Source organism: Oncorhynchus keta, chromosome 10, assembly GCF_023373465.1.
Source record: "Oncorhynchus keta strain PuntledgeMale-10-30-2019 chromosome 10, Oket_V2, whole genome shotgun sequence".
Lineage (NCBI taxonomy): Eukaryota > Metazoa > Chordata > Actinopteri > Salmoniformes > Salmonidae > Oncorhynchus > Oncorhynchus keta.
In genome coordinates this window covers 15239188-15255132 of record NC_068430.1, presented here as the reverse complement: position 1 = coordinate 15255132, position 15945 = coordinate 15239188, and the positions used below count along the sequence as shown (strand labels likewise).

The 15945-nt window shown below is 41.2% G+C and overlaps 1 protein-coding gene across 1 annotated transcript in view; it reads right to left on the bottom strand.

The window, feature by feature from the left end:
- The window catches only part of LOC118388269 (guanine nucleotide-binding protein G(i) subunit alpha-2), a 118400-nt gene extending 103489 nt beyond the window's left edge, over window positions 1-14911 (bottom strand). Inside the window, exon 1 of the mRNA XM_035777131.2 lies at window positions 14072-14911. Within this exon, the coding sequence (XP_035633024.1) occupies window positions 14072-14189 (118 nt within the window). The 5' untranslated portion in view covers window positions 14190-14911. The remainder of the gene's footprint in view (window positions 1-14071) is intronic.
- Between the last annotated feature and the right edge of the window lie 1034 nt (window positions 14912-15945).

The following is a 15945-nucleotide window of genomic DNA, read 5'->3' as shown; positions in this document are numbered from 1 at the left end:
GTCCCACTGCCACTTCCCACTCATTGACATGAAGGGGTAAAGACTTGATGTTGTACGCCCGCCCGCCTGACTAGCATCACTACTCTGGACTGTTCAGAATTAGAATATGTGGACAACTATAAATTCCTAGGTGTCTGGCTAGACTGTAAACTTTCCTTCCAGAGTCATATTAAGCATCTCCAATCCAAAATTAAATCTAGAATTGGCTTCCTATTTCGCAACAAAGCCGTGACGTTGGCCTCTTTGGGTATAGCAACCCTCCCTGCCTCCCCCTTGCCTCATTCAACTAGGCTGCTGTGGTCAGAGGTCGTAAATTCCTGAGAAGACCCTGCCACATGGCCACACAGTATAGAGAGAGTAGATATTCATGGAAAACAAAGGAAATCCTTCCACCTCACAGAACTTGAGGTACGAACAAATTTCATGTTCCAGAGAAAGTATAAAAGATTGGTGAAGAATCCAGCTACGAACTGGTCTGTTTGTCACAACTTGGGGAAGCTCATGGGAGACTGTGCGGCCACATTACCATAATGCTGTTTATATAATAGCCTCAGATGTGAGGTTTACATCTAATTGTTGTATAGGATAAATGAGTGAGTATGATACTGTTTACACAATTTTACAATGTGATTTTGGACTGTTTAATGAAGAAAAACTCAAAAAGGGGATTGGAGTTAACTAAATCAGAGGACCGGCCCTGAGCCCAGTTAGAGTCAGACATCCTGGCACAGCCCTTTTCTGCCATTCCGAATAAAACCCCCACTCGGGTTTTCGATCAGCAGACCGAGCTTACCTCAATTACGAGATGGCTAAAGGTTGCAGACCATGTTTTTCTCCATTAGGAGGACAAAGGTTGTAGACCATTGCTGATTCTTTTAACCATACCACGTGGTTGAACTCTTAGACTATCGATGCCGACAGAATAAGAACAAGTCTTTGATATTAATTACTAGTCTGCAGCTAGGAATTTGGTATCATTGAACGCGAAGAACGACAACCGCCGAAACATTCATTATATAACAAATGTCACTCTGAACAATCCCCTCTAACCACAACCGAGAGAGGGAGAGAGACAGACAATTCTACAAAAGAAACTAACTTTTCTAATCAAATCAAATTGTATTTGTCACATACGCATGGTTAGCAGATGTTAATGCGAGTGTAGCGAAATACTTGTGCTTCTAGTTCCGACAATGCAGTAATAACCAACAAGTAATCTAACTAACAATTCCAAAACTACTGTCTTATTCACAGTGTAAGGGGATAAAGAATATGTACATAAAGATATATGAATGAGTGATGGTACAGAGCAGCATAGGCAAGATACAGTAGATGGTATCAAGTACAGTATAAACATATGAGATCAAGACGACACACTGAGCGTAAATATATATATATTGATTGCAATTGTTTCCGAATGAGTGAGCGTTCATGTGTAAAGGATTAGCATTTCAATTGTTATAATTATGAACTCTGTAGTGACTTCTTAGTCGACCCCCACTTCCCCTTTTGTCTAACAAGCCGCTATGCCGGTTTAGCCCACTAGGGTACATTCTCCTATCATTTCATGTAACCACATTTACCCTGTTTGTTTGTTTGTTTATGCATTTCTGTGAATTACTTAGTTAGTAATAAATAAATGATTTAAGACAATTGATGTATGGATGACTCATAGTGAAGACTGGGTTCTTGCAGATAACCAACAATTTATGGCATTTGGAATGAGACTAACGTGAGGTAAAGTAAATAATTCATTCATTCGAAGACTAATTGATCAGATAAAATATCTGAAGAGTTATTTTAGGAAATGATAACTTTGTAATCTGAATATTTTTCCTTGGTGCCCCGACTTCCTAGTAATTACGGTTACATGATTAATCAATCTAATCGCGTAATACTAATTACAGAGAATCTTTGATAAAAACTATCAGTCTTCAGTTAATGATAGTAAAGCCACGACACCACCTTCATTCATGCTGTCAAACATACCCTCGTAAAACTCACTATCCTACCGATCATTGACTTCAGCGAAGTCATTTACTAAATAGCATCCAACATTCTACTCAGAATATTGGATGTAGTCTATCACAGTGCCAAACCCACTGGCTCCAGATTATCTATAAATCTTTGCTAGGTAAAGCTCCACCTTATCTCAGCTCACTGGTCACCATTAGCAACACCCACCTGTAGCACGTGCTCCAGCAGGTATATTTCACTGAACATCCCCAAATCCAACACCTCCTTTGGCCGCCTTTCCTTTAAGCATCAGCTGTCAGAGTAGTTTATCGATCGCTGCAGCTGTACACAGCCAATCTGTAAATAGCCCATCCAAGCAACTACCTACCTCATCCCATATTTGTTTTGTTTTTCTGTTCTTTTACACACAAGTATTTCTACTTGCACCTCCTCATCTGCACAACTATCACTCCAGTGTTAATTGCTAAATTGTGAATACTTCGCCTCTATGGCCTATTTATTGCCTTACCTCCTTACTTAATTTGCACACACTCCAGTTTACAGATTTGTCTATTGTGTTATTCACTGTACATTTGTATTTCCCATGTGTAACTCTGTGTTGTTGTTTGTGTCGCACTGCTTTGCTTTATCTTGGCCAGGTCGCAGTTGTAAATGAGAACGTGTTCTCAACTGGCCTACCTGCTTCATTAAAGGTGAAATAAAAATAAATAAATAAAGATATGGTCGACATGTTCGAACTATGCATTCCATGCCTCAACCACAATTTCATGTTATTTTTTCATGATGTAGCCTACATGTTGGTACAAACTTTGTTGTCTGTTGTAACAGTATATTTAGGCATATCAAACACAAGCAAGACACAAATAGTAGGCAGTCTAAAGTAGTGGTTGACAAATAAATTAAGGAATAATAGCGCACCTGGCGATGCAAAATGAACTCACCCAATGTCAGACTCTGGCTACCGGTCCGGATATACAGTACCAGTCAAAAGTTTGGACACACCTACTCATTCAATGGTTTTTCTTTATTTTTACTATTTTCTATGTTGTAGAATAATAGTGAAGACATCAAAACTATTAAATAACACAAATCAAACATCCTAGCCACCGTGCTTCTACACCTGCATTGCTTGCTGTTTGGGGTTTTAGGCTGGGTTTCTGTCCAGCACTTTGATATATCAGCTGATGTACGAAGGGCTATATAAATAAAATTTGATTTGATTTGATTTAAAATTTGATCAAATCAGCCTGACTAACCGGTGTCTGTATGTAGCATCACTACTTTTATAGCCTCGCTACTGATTTTCATTGTCTTTTTACAGTTGTTTCTATTTCTTTACTTACCTATGGTTCACCTAATACCACTATTGGTTAGAGCCTGTAAGTAAGCATTTCACTGTAAGGTTGTATTCGGCGCACGTGACAAACAAACTTTGGGCCTCCCGGGTGGCGCAGTGGTTAATCAACCTTCGTCTCTCCCGAGCCCGTACGGGAGTTGTAGCGGTGAGACAAGTTAGTAGCTACTAAACAATTGGACACCACGAAATTGGGGAGGAAACGGGGTAAAAAAGACAAAAAAACTTTGATTTGATGTAGTAACCAAAAAAAGTGTTAATCAAAACATTTTATATTTGAGATTCTTCAAAGTAGCCACCCTTTGCCTTGATAACATCTTTGCACACCCTTGGCATTCTCTCCACCAGCTTCACCTGGAATACCTTTCCAACAGTCTTGAAGGAGTTCCCACATATGCTGAGCACTTGTTGGCTACTTTTCCTTCACTCTGTGGTCCAACTCATCCCAAACCATCTCAATTGGGTTGAGGTCGGGTGATTGTGGAGGCCAGGTCATTTGATGCAGCACTCCATCACTTTCCTTCTTGGTCAAATAGCCCTTACACAGCCTGGAGGTGTGTTTTGGGTCATTGTCCTGTTGAAAAACAAATGAAAGTCCCACTCAGCGAAAACCAGATGGATGGCGTATCGCTGCAGAATGCTGTGGTAGCCATGCTGGTTAAGTGTGCCTTGAATACTAAATAAATCACAGATAGTGTCACCAGCAAAGCAGCCCCACACCTTCACGCTGTCACGCCTTGGTCTTAGTATTTTGTGTTTTCTTTAATTATTTGTTCAGGCCGGGTGTGACATGGGGTTTTGTTGTATTTTCGTATTGGGGTTTGTAGTATTTGGGATTGCGGCTGAGTAGGGGTGTTGTATAGGCTTGGCTGCCTGAGGCGGTTCTCAATCAGAGTCAGGTGATTCTCGTTGTCTCTGATTGGGACCCGTATTTAGGTAGCTGGGGTTTCTCTGTGTATTTCGTGGGTGATTGTTCCTGTCTCTGTGTAGTTTCACCAGATAGGCTGTTTTGTTGTTTTGCATTTGTATAGTTATTTCATGTATCGCTCTTCCTTCATTAAAGACATGAGTAACCACCATGCTGCATTTCGGTCCGACTCTCTTTCTACAAACGAAGAACGACGTTACACACGCCTCCTCCTCCATGCTTCATGGTGGGAACCACGCAAGGGTAGATCATCCATTCAACTACTCTGCGTCTTACAAAGACATGGCAGTTGGAACCAATAATCTTCAATTTGGACTCATCAGATCAAAGGACATCTTTCCACCGGTCTAATGTCCATTACTCGTGTTTCTTGGCCCAAGCAAGTTTCTTCTTTTTATTGGCCAAAGAAAGTTTATTCTTATTATTTCTTCTTTTAGTAGTGGTTTCTTTGCAGTAATTCGACCATGAAGACCTGATTCACACAGCCTCCTCTGAATAGTTGATGTTGACATGTGTCTGTTACTTGAACTCTGTGAAGCATTTATTTGGGCTGCAATTTCTGAGGTTGGTAACTCTAATGAACTGGTAACTCTGGGTATCTCTGGGTCTTCCTTTCCTGAGGTGGTCCTCATGAGAGCCAGTTTCATCATAACGCTTGATGGTTTTTGTGACTGTACTTGAAGAAACTTAAAAAGTTCTTGAAATGTTTTGCATTGACTGACCTTCATGTCTTAAAGTGATGATGAACTGTAGTTTCTCTTCACTTATTTGAGCTGTTCTTGCCATAATATGGACTTGGTCTTTTACCAAATAGAGCTATCTTCTGTATACCAACCCTGCCTTGTCACGATTTGGCTCAAACTCATTGGCTCAAATGCATTAAGAAGGAAAGAAATTCCACAAAATAAACATTTAACAAGGCTCACCTGTTAATTGAAATGCATTCCAGGTGACTACCGTCTGAAGCTCATGAGTGTGCAAAGCTGTCATCAAAGCAAAGGGTGGCTACTTTGAAGAATCTCAGAAACCTTTGAATTTGTAGCCAAGGCCCTGAAAAAAAGCAGTGGAACAGGTTTCTAGGTCCATAGTTGAATTTGAGGGTTCTATAGTATTGAATCACAGCTCTTTTAAAGTTTCAGATTTGTCCTTTCATGTCAGCAGAATTGGGCCAGATTGATTAGTGACACAAGATACTATTTTTTGACCAACAAAAATGGCACACACCACAAGCCTGACTGGTGTACAGTATGATATCTATACAACAATTTCAAAACTGCCCATTTAAGGTAACACAGCCCTCCCATGTTTCACAGCATTGAAATGACAAGTATGGACTGCTACTCATCTAACTAATGCTGTGAGTGCTGTTGACAGTGTGAGAAACACATTATATCATTCTGTTTATTTACAAGGGTCTAGCTGGCTCCAACTTCTAAGTTACAGATCTGATGTGTGGCACAATCAAACATGGTTTCCAGACGATGTTTGCTCTGTTTGGGAACACAGAGTAGTTCAACTGAAAATTCTGTGAAAAATGTCCTGTTGTCAACAGTAATTCTTGAAATCTCAACCTATTCATAGAAAAAGCAACAAATCAATCAGTTTAATTTGGCAGTACGCCGAAAGCAGTTCCACAATGCTCTTAATCAAGATTGTACCTTCCTCGTCCACTTCTCTGAACTTGTTGTTTCTGAGTAGCTGTCTGACCATGCCCAACCAGCCCAGTCAGTTCTTAGTCACTGTGGGTACTGCGTAGCTGGTCCATTGACAAATCATCAACTCAGCCAGGTTGGACACGGAGAGGGCCGAGGGCTCTGATCAATATACCTGGTTGACTCAGTTTACTGAGAAAAAGGAGCGGACATTTTGTTTTCCTGGCCCTGCGATGACAAACAGCAGGCTCAGTCGGTCAGAGACCACGATGCTAGTAAAGAGTCTGACGTATCATACCCCTTCCTTCAGGCCTGACTGGATAGTGGCAAGCAGCCCTGTTTCCTTGTGTACAACTGAAATGATCATAATACTGTGATTGCAGTCCACTCCACTGCATGTGCTCAGCTGACCCTCAATGTAAAAATCCATTAGCAGAACCATTCCCAGCTCCCTGCAGTGGCACAGGGCTGGTGTTGTGTACTCTGGGTACTCTGAACTGGTCTGAAAAGGGCAAGAATAATTACATGTGGTGTTAAAACGAGTTCAGAGTGTAATCAGATTATAGATTATAATATGATTCCTAGATTACAGACCTGTAATCTAACTCTCTGATCTCGTGTTTCAGAGAGCCTACAGTCATTCCCATTTCACACACCCAAATCCCTCTGGGACAATTAGTGTTTCAATTATTATGAAAAATATTAATGTTCATAATATGGGGTAGGGGTATCATCGACATATTCCTCTGGCTCTAGTTTTATTTTATCTTGAGTATTGTCCAGTTATATGGTCAAGTGATGCAAAGAAAGACTGAGTTAAGCTGCAGATGGCCAAGAACAGAGCGGTACACAAACGCACACACACACACACACACACACACACACACACACACACACACACACACACACACACACACACACACACACACACACACACACACACACACACACACACACATACTACATGTCCATGTATGTAAATTGTAAAGTCTTTAGTCTGTAATATATATTTTTGTTATGTTTCGGACCCCTGTAAGACTAGCTGTCGCCATTGACGCCAGCTAATGGGGATCCTCTCATTCTACACATCTGTTGCACACATGGGATTGCATGCTGGATAGCACAAATAAAGCACATGACCAGACCATCACTATTTGTCATAGCTGGCAATGTTATCTCTGTCACTTGGATGGGATGGGTTGTTTTACGGTCACAGAGATCTTGCTAGAGGGTAGGGGGTAACATGTCACCATGTCCCAAAACAAATGGTTTTCCTGATAACACTAGGGGAGAGCTAGCTTAATGCCTACTGTTGTGTTTCTATGAAAGAGAGTAGAGCATTTGTTGATTTCAAAAGAATAGGGTATTCATGTTCAATTAATCTTGGGCTATTAGTCCTTGGTGATCCAGGAGCTGAGAGTGAATCGTTTTTTAATTAACTCTGATGGCTTTACCTTTCTCTATCTTTGTTCTCAGCAAACAGGATAACATTGACCTGTTATAATAACATTTTCTGGAGACCAGGTAAAGAAAGTTGATTGATTTGACTTTAAAAGTGGAAATATTAACTTCAAACTCAATCTTTCAAAGATCTGGGTTCTCTCGGGCTATAATAATGTTTGTTCTCCTGCATCTCAAGTGGTCCCAAAATAGGGACAAGGGGGCTGTACTGACTCTCATGAAATTAAATGTCATTTGCGTAGATTTGGTGGAGGAAGAATTTTTGGAGCCAGGGTCAGAACAGAGTAGAATAGGTTTGTCTTAATTTGAGGCTTGGAAAAACCCTGCTCTGGAATTTCCCAATGGTTCTGATGAGTCATAAGAACATCAAGACAAGGAAACATTACAGGGCATGATTTCTAAAATCTTTCTCTTAGTGTTTCAACTCATTCCTAACTCCCTCTCCCCTAGCTCCTCACACTAGTTCCCTGTCTTTTTCAGTCATTTCCTGAAGATACCAAGCAGAGGAAGTTATATTTTGCTGAATGTGTGGCTGTCACACCTGGCCCCTGGCGTGACTGTACTGTCACACAAAGCAGCCCTGACATCCAAACAGTCAGCTGCTGTCACTAAGCTGAATGTATGGCCACCTCCTATGGTCGTGACAGAATAACATTAAAGTTTCACACGGCACACACTTCAGAAAACAGCTGGTGGTATACACAACATAGTATAGGATAGGCTACAGGATAGTACAGTTTAGACTCCTCCACTTCCCACCAGGGCTAGCTGCCTCTGTTGCATGTCTTTTCATATGTATGAGTGTGTGCCAGACCATCCAATTACCACAGGGATAATATCTGCATTGAGGAGTGGAGGCCCGTATGGAAAGTGAGACGCTTAGTTCACTGAGAGATTCCTCATGTTGTTTTCTCTCTCTCTTACTAGCTCTCTCTCTCTCTCTCTCTTCAATTTGCTTTATTGGCATGATGTAACAATGTACATATTGCCAAAGCTTACCTTGGAGATTTACAATATTAACATAATTAATAATGTTAATAAATATTGTCAACAGGATAACAGTAACAACAATCATCAAGGGTCAAAATAACCATACATTTAACAATAAGCATAGAGGACATGTGCTGATTGGTTGGGCTGTCAGACACTGTCCCTCATATCTCTCTCTCTCTCCCAAATAATTGGGGAGTGCAAGTGCCGAGAAGACATCCACTCAGCTGTTGAACTGCAAGAGGCTTTACAGAAATTGTGGAAAAGGGGAATGAAATAGGTAAGAACAGCTGGGAAAGTATTTTAGAAAGGATAGACCTAAGGCTTACCTATAGGTCAATGTCTGACAAAGAAAAACATGTTGTTGAACAAGAGGGTAGGACCGAGAGATGAGCCCTTTTTCCACCCTCCCATCAGTTTAGTATGACAGAGAAAGTGTAGATGAGGACAGGTTACACTGTTTAGTATATAACGGATGGATATGCACTTGATCTATCCTACAGTATCTCTCCTTTTAAAACTCTGTATTGGCCATGCATGAGATACTGCATGAAGGAGAGTTACCATAGATGGGGGCGATATTTGACACATGCCATCTACAGCGTTTACTGGCACACAACCTGTGTGCCTCAGTTGATAGAGCAGGGCGCTCACAACGCCAAGAATCGTGGGTTTGATTCTTGCTGGGGCCACCCATACAAATAATTTATGCACGCATTATTGTAAGTTGCTCTCCAGCCTACTCAGATATTCCCTTGGATGTCTGCAGTGTCCAAGAGAAGAAGTGTCCCCTACATTGTTCTGCAATCAAAAAATCCCTTTACACGGGACTTGGCTACACTTACACAGGGAAATGTACCTTGCTCACATCCTTTCTTGGCGCATGGCAGTGTTGACAAAATAAAAGTGACATTGACACTTACAGTGCCTTGCGAAAGTATTCGGCCCCTTGAACTTTGCGACCTTTTGCCACATTTCAGGCTTCAAACATAAAGATATAAAACTATTTTTTTGTGAAGAATCAACAACAAGTGGGACACAATCATGAAGTGGAACAACATTTATTGGATATTTCAAACTTTTTTAACAGATCAAAAACTGAAAAATTGGGGCGTGCAAAATTATTCAGTATTTGCCTATTTTATTTAATTTCCCTAATATGCCTATTTTATGAAGATTACGCAAAGTCACGCATCTTCTATGAGCAGACGCTATTTGGCTTGCGCTGATTGGGTTGTTTGTCTGGGATATCACTTATCTATTTTACTTTTCTCTGTATATATCAATGATGTCGCTCTTGCTGCGGGCGATTCCCTGATCCACCTCTACGCAGGCGACACCATTCTGTATACTTCTGGCCCTTCCTTGGACACTGTGCTAACTAACCTTCAAACGAGCTTCAATACCATACAACACTCCTTCCGTGGCCTCCAACCACTCTTAAACACTAGTAAAACCAAATGCATGCTTTTCAACCGTTCGCTGCCCGCACCCGCCCGCCCGACTAGCATCACCACCCTCGACAGTTCCGACCTAGAATATGTGGACAACTATAAATACCTAGGTGTCTGGCTAGACTGTAAACTCTCCTTCCAGACTCATATTAAACATCTCCAATCCAAAATCAAATCTAGAATCGGCTTTCTATTTCGCAACAAAGCCTCCTTCACTCACGCCGCCAAACTTACCCTAGTAAAACTGACTATCCTACCTATGGCGACGTCATCTACAAAATAGCTTCCAAAACTCTACTCAGCATACTGGATGCAGGCTATCACAATGCCATCCGTTTTGTTACCAAATCACCTTATACCACCTACCACTGCGACCTGTATGCTCTAGTCGGCTGGCCCTTGTTACATATTCGTTGCCAGACCCAATGGCTTCAGGTCATCTATAAGTCTATGCTAGGTAAAGCTCCGCCTTAACTCAGTTCACTGGTCACGATAACGACACCCACCCGTAGCACACGTTCCAGCAGGTATATCTCACTGATCATCCCCAAAGCCAACACCTCATTTGGCCACCTTTCCTTCCAGTTCTCTGCTGCCAGTGACTGGAACGAATTGCAAAAATCGCTGAAGTTGGAGACTTTTATTTCCCTCACCAACTTTAAACATCAACTATCTGAGCAGCTAACTGATCACTGCAGCTGTACATAGTTCATCTGTAAATAGCCCACCTAATTTACCTACCTCATCCCCATACTGTTTTTATTTTATTTACTTTTCTGCTCTTTTGCACACCAGTATCTCTACTTGCACATCATCATCTGCTCATTTATCACTACAGTGTTAATCTGCTAAATTGTCATTATTTGCTCCTATGGCCTATTTATTGCCTACCTCATGCCTTTTGCACACACTGTATATAGAAAAAAAATTCTACTGTGTCACAGATTTCCTCCTCTTCGTCTGAAGAGGTGTAGCAAGGATCGGACCAATACGCAGCATGGTAAGTGTCCATGTTTTAATAGAAAAGACTGAACATGACTCAAATACAAAATAAGAAAGTGAAATGGAAACGAAACAGTCCTGTGTGGCACAAACACTGACACAGGACACAATCACCCACAAAACACCCAGAGAATATGGCTGCCTAAATATGGTTCCCAAACAGAGACAACGATAAACACCTGCCTCTAACTGAGAACCAATCTAGGCAACCATAAACCTACATAAACACCTAGATTGGCTACAACCCCATAAATCTACAAAAAACCCTAGACAGTACAAACACCCTATATGAGACAAAAACACACATATCACCCATCTCACACCCCGACCAAAATAATAAAGAAAACAAAGAATACTAAGGTCAGGGCGTGACATACTGTGTCATTGACTTGTTTGTGTTATTGGCTTGTTTATTGTTTACTCCATGTGTAACTCTGTGTTGTTGTCTGTGTCACACTACTTTGCTTTATCTTGGCCAGGACGCAATTGCAAATGAGAACTTGTTCTCAACTAGCCTACCTGGTTAAATAAAGGTGAAATAAAAAATAAAAAATCAATCTGACTGTGTCCCTGTTGCACAGGCAATAACTGCTGCACAAGACTTTATGGGCAGAATCCCATCTGCAGAGAGCCTATTCAGTTCTTATCCACAGTGGCTATGTTTGTTTCCTATCATGTCTCCCGGTGTTAAGCCTGGTGGTGACATATGACTGTCTCTCAGGAAAATCTTTACCCAGATACTGTCAGAGTCGTGCAGGACAAGTTGAATTTATTTTGCCAATGGATTTGTTGCGCTGCCAGACTCAGAAGAAGATGAAAATATGTGGTTTTCGGGCAATGGCTTTATGGGATAGCTAGCAACTTGTAAACAATTACCCATTCCTTTATGAGTACTAATTTAATAGTACTATTAAACTAATTTAATAGTTCAATAATTTTCTTTAAAAAAATGAATATTGTGATGGTAATGAATTGTTCATGATGATAATTATTAGTGGGCTTAAGTCGCTAGCCAGCTACAGTATCTTCAACCTAGCCACTCTTACCTACACTCTTAAGAATGCTGGGTTGTTCAGATGACCCAACTGCTGGGTTGCAGGCATTGGGTCACTTCGTTGGGTTGTTGCTGCTGAGTTATTGATGGAAAAATCTTCCTAAAAAGTATATTTAGGTATTTTCTTCATTAGTCCGCTGTTGATACAGTCCCAACATGTTTTGCAGGTCAGCAGTCAAGTTTAAGATATTGGACTTTGAAGAAGCAAAGTGTCACTTGCCACATCATCATGATGATGCATTTTTAAATCAAATTATGCATTTTGGGTCATTGTGATGATGTGGCAAGTGAAACCCAAAAGGTTATACTCCTTTACTTCTAAGAGTGTAGGCTAGCCTATAGATGTGACAAGATGACCAGGTGATGTGCCTGAAAATCCATAGGACTACACTAGCCCCTTTCCTTTTTATGCCATAGCTTTTTTAGTTTACAAGCAGCTCCCAAATGTAGGTCTTTCAACTTGGCCCATTTTCTGTGAGCAAGCCAGTGTGTAAATGGAGGATTTCTATATTAAGGCACACAGTATTTCTTTCAGAACATTGGCTAAAAGGACCAGAGAGGTACTGTACAGCCAAACAATGTCAGCAGAGGATACTGTAATATATTTATGCCTATCCCAGGTCATACAACTCCAGTGTGGTTCCCTCTGCAAACCGGGAACCTGTGCAAGTCGGGACCCTAAGCAATCGACTCCATATTTCCATCATTTATTTGGCTTTGTTTTGGGCACCTTGGACGGTTCCAATGTCGATCATATTGCAAATAGGCATTTTCAAAACCTCTGTGTTTTGTTCACAGAACTATGATTTGTAGGAATGTGTGGCATCAATCATAATGCAAAATACTCATATACACTAGAGGTGAATGTGTTGTTGTGAATCCAGCACTGCAGCTGGAAGGAGTGTGTCACACCCTGACCATAGTTTGCTTTGTTTGTTTCTATGTTTTGGTTGGTCAGGGTGTGAGCTGAGTGGGCATTCTATGTTACATGTCTAGTTTGTCTAGTTCTATGTTTGGCCTGATATGGTTCTCAATCAGAGGCAGGTGTTGGTCATTGTCTCTGATTGGGAACCATATTTAGGTAGCCTGTTTGGTGTTGGGTTTTGTGGGTGATTGTCCTTGTTCCTGTCTCTGTGTTACTATGCACCAGTATTAGGCTGTTTCGGTTTTCGTGGTACGTTTTTGTATTTGATTCGTGTTTACTTTGTTTCATTAAACATGGATCGCAATAGCCACGCTGCATTTTGGTCCGCTTCTCCTTCACCACAGGAAAACCCTTACAGTGTGGGGCATTTTGCAGCGTACCAACAAATTAGAGTCTGAGATAAGAATCATCAATAAAAAGAAGGCTACCCAGGGTAGGCTAGGCCTAATACTACTGTTGTGAACAACACAATACATTGATTCTATCTCTTTAGCCTTGCACAGTGACATCACATTAGTTTAGATTAATACATAAACACAGCCTGTGTAATAATAAGTATGTAGCTACCTGTTCTGAACAAAATATTGACTGACTAATTCAGTGGTTCCCATTCCCAACCTTTTTCGGTTACTGTATGACCAACCGAATTTTACTCTGCCACGAGTACCCCTGGAGTACCCCCTCATGTGCATTTTTACCTCGTGTGCATTTAACCAGTAAGTCTATGGTCTCATTAGTTTTCTCAAGTACCCCCTGTGGATAGGCCAAGTACCACCGCTGGGAACCAGTGATTTTCACCCAAACAGATACATGGCATATGCATTGTCACACAAGGAGATGCAATTTAGGACCACATTGATGAATGAATACCCCATCTCTGCTTGACCGAGAGCTATGTTGCACTAGGATAATTGCTTATGGTTTTTTGCTACAGTAATCATGTAATTTGTTCTAAGGCGTTGGCAGAGCAAGCTCAGCATCAACAGTCGACCACATAGCAGTCAACGCTCCGTAGAAAATAAACAATGCGTGCGCTGTGGATTGATGCCGAGCAGACGCGCAGCGGTGGACACCCTACCGTTGCCAAAATGCAAAGTGATGATGGCTTGTGATGCAGCCCATTAAGCTACCACTTATGATCAAAATTGTGGACAATTCTGTTTAAGAGTTTGAAGCACTCAACCCCGAAACAGAGCCCAACAAGGAACGCAAACCTACACTGGCTAGTCGTCCATCCGGACAAGGAAATTAATAGAATAAACGGCATCCCATACCTAGTAAGAGCAGTTTCACCTCCCTTGCCGCCTTCTCTCCATCCTCGCGGAGATTTTTATCAATCATCTTTGATCTCTCCGCGGCCGCTTTATCTTCTGCACTTAATGTACAACCCATGTTTCCAAAAGCACGCGCGCACTGACGGCCGGCGCAAGGATTCTTGAAGGATTTCGTCTTGACTGCTGTTTGATACGCCAACAAAAAAGAAACGGTTATTCAAAATCCTTCCTGTCCTGTTCAAGAGACGTGCGCGTGAAAATGTTGTCGTCTAGTCTAGTTCTATCCAAATGGCACGCACAAATTGTCGTTATTCTGAGTGATATAAACAAATGTTCCGTAAATGCCTATCTATATCCTTTTGGTCGCAGAGCAATCTTCTTGGAGATGCTACTTCAAGGAATACCACGAAAGTTGCAGTCAATTCTCAGGTGGCGTATACGAATTGGTTCTGTAGTATTGACCATTGGTAATCAATTCTGACAGTCGCACCGGTATAAACTAGTCAATCGTGTTCCTCGTTCGTTCGTTTCTTTCAACCAAGTGAAGGTAGGTGGAATGCAATCACATGGATGTGTTCCTAGCGAGCGACTGCGCTCCCAGACTCAACCGCGCAGTCAAGTGAACATACCCAGTGGAAATCCAGACTAACTGGCGCACTTCAGCTGCCAACCTGCTGCTTGCCTTCTACGGGGATTTGTTGACACCCTTTCTGTGCTCAGTTGATATAATATATCAACATTGTGTGTCGTTGATTTAACAAATGGTTGATAGACCACTGTTGGTACGTTTTCTGCAGTAAAAGGAGGCAATAGCCTAGTGCCAAATGCATCCTATTTGAAACCCTGCTGTAAATGCCGTGATTTGCACGTCTCTTGTCTTATGGGAAATGTAGGCAATTATGTAGTAGCCTACCTCAACTCCATGGAGTATACATACCTTTTAGTAAATGGTAATCAAATACAACCACCGACCGTTTCCTTGTTTTAATTGGCACATGCGCATTCGCGCTGTTGCCATTTTAGAGCAACAGCAATAAGGAAACAGTCTGTGGTTTTATTTGATTGACGTTTTATTAAAAAGTATGGATTTCAGCAAATAAAGAAAGGCACTTATCATCAGAGGACAAACATAGGTACACGACAAGGGTTTAAGAATTGACATGTTTGAAGTTTCGACTAATAGCGACTCGGAGTCGTATTCATTTAAAAAACTAGTCTGCGCTCAAAGTTGAGGCAGCCTACTTGGCGAGCAATTATGGGAATATACTGTAAATAGGTTAGGTAGAGGGTGAGCACTGCAATGATCTGCGTGAGCATCATCATTCACTGGGATTATATTCATGGTGGTCTAATTATAGGAATCCATGTTTTTTTCCAGACGATAAATAAGAAATGTGTCCATATATCTAAATGAACATGGGATGGGATGACTATGAAACCTCTCCACCAGCAATGGACTACACTAAACATGTAAATGGATCTGTTGCACTTTACATTAAGTGGCCTAGAATTGTATGGTAGGCTAGTTACACGGCAGGTATAGTTCTAGTGTTATTACAGTGTAGGTAAATTGATACATTGATCTGGACACAAGGGGGAGTCTTACAACACATAAAACAGATGGCTGTATTTTTCTTAAGTGATTTCTTTGTATCCAAACTATGCTCATATGGTTTCATGTTCAAAAGCCTACTCATGAACACATATCCTATAACTTAATTAACAACCTTACTGCCAACAACTAAGCAATGTTCTGTTGAAGGGACCCTCACACTGATTTTTGACTGTTTCATGTAGGTCTACAGGGAAGAGTTAGTCCTCTTCATAAGCATGTTGTTGTAATACTGATTAAAGAAGATTTATGATTCATATGA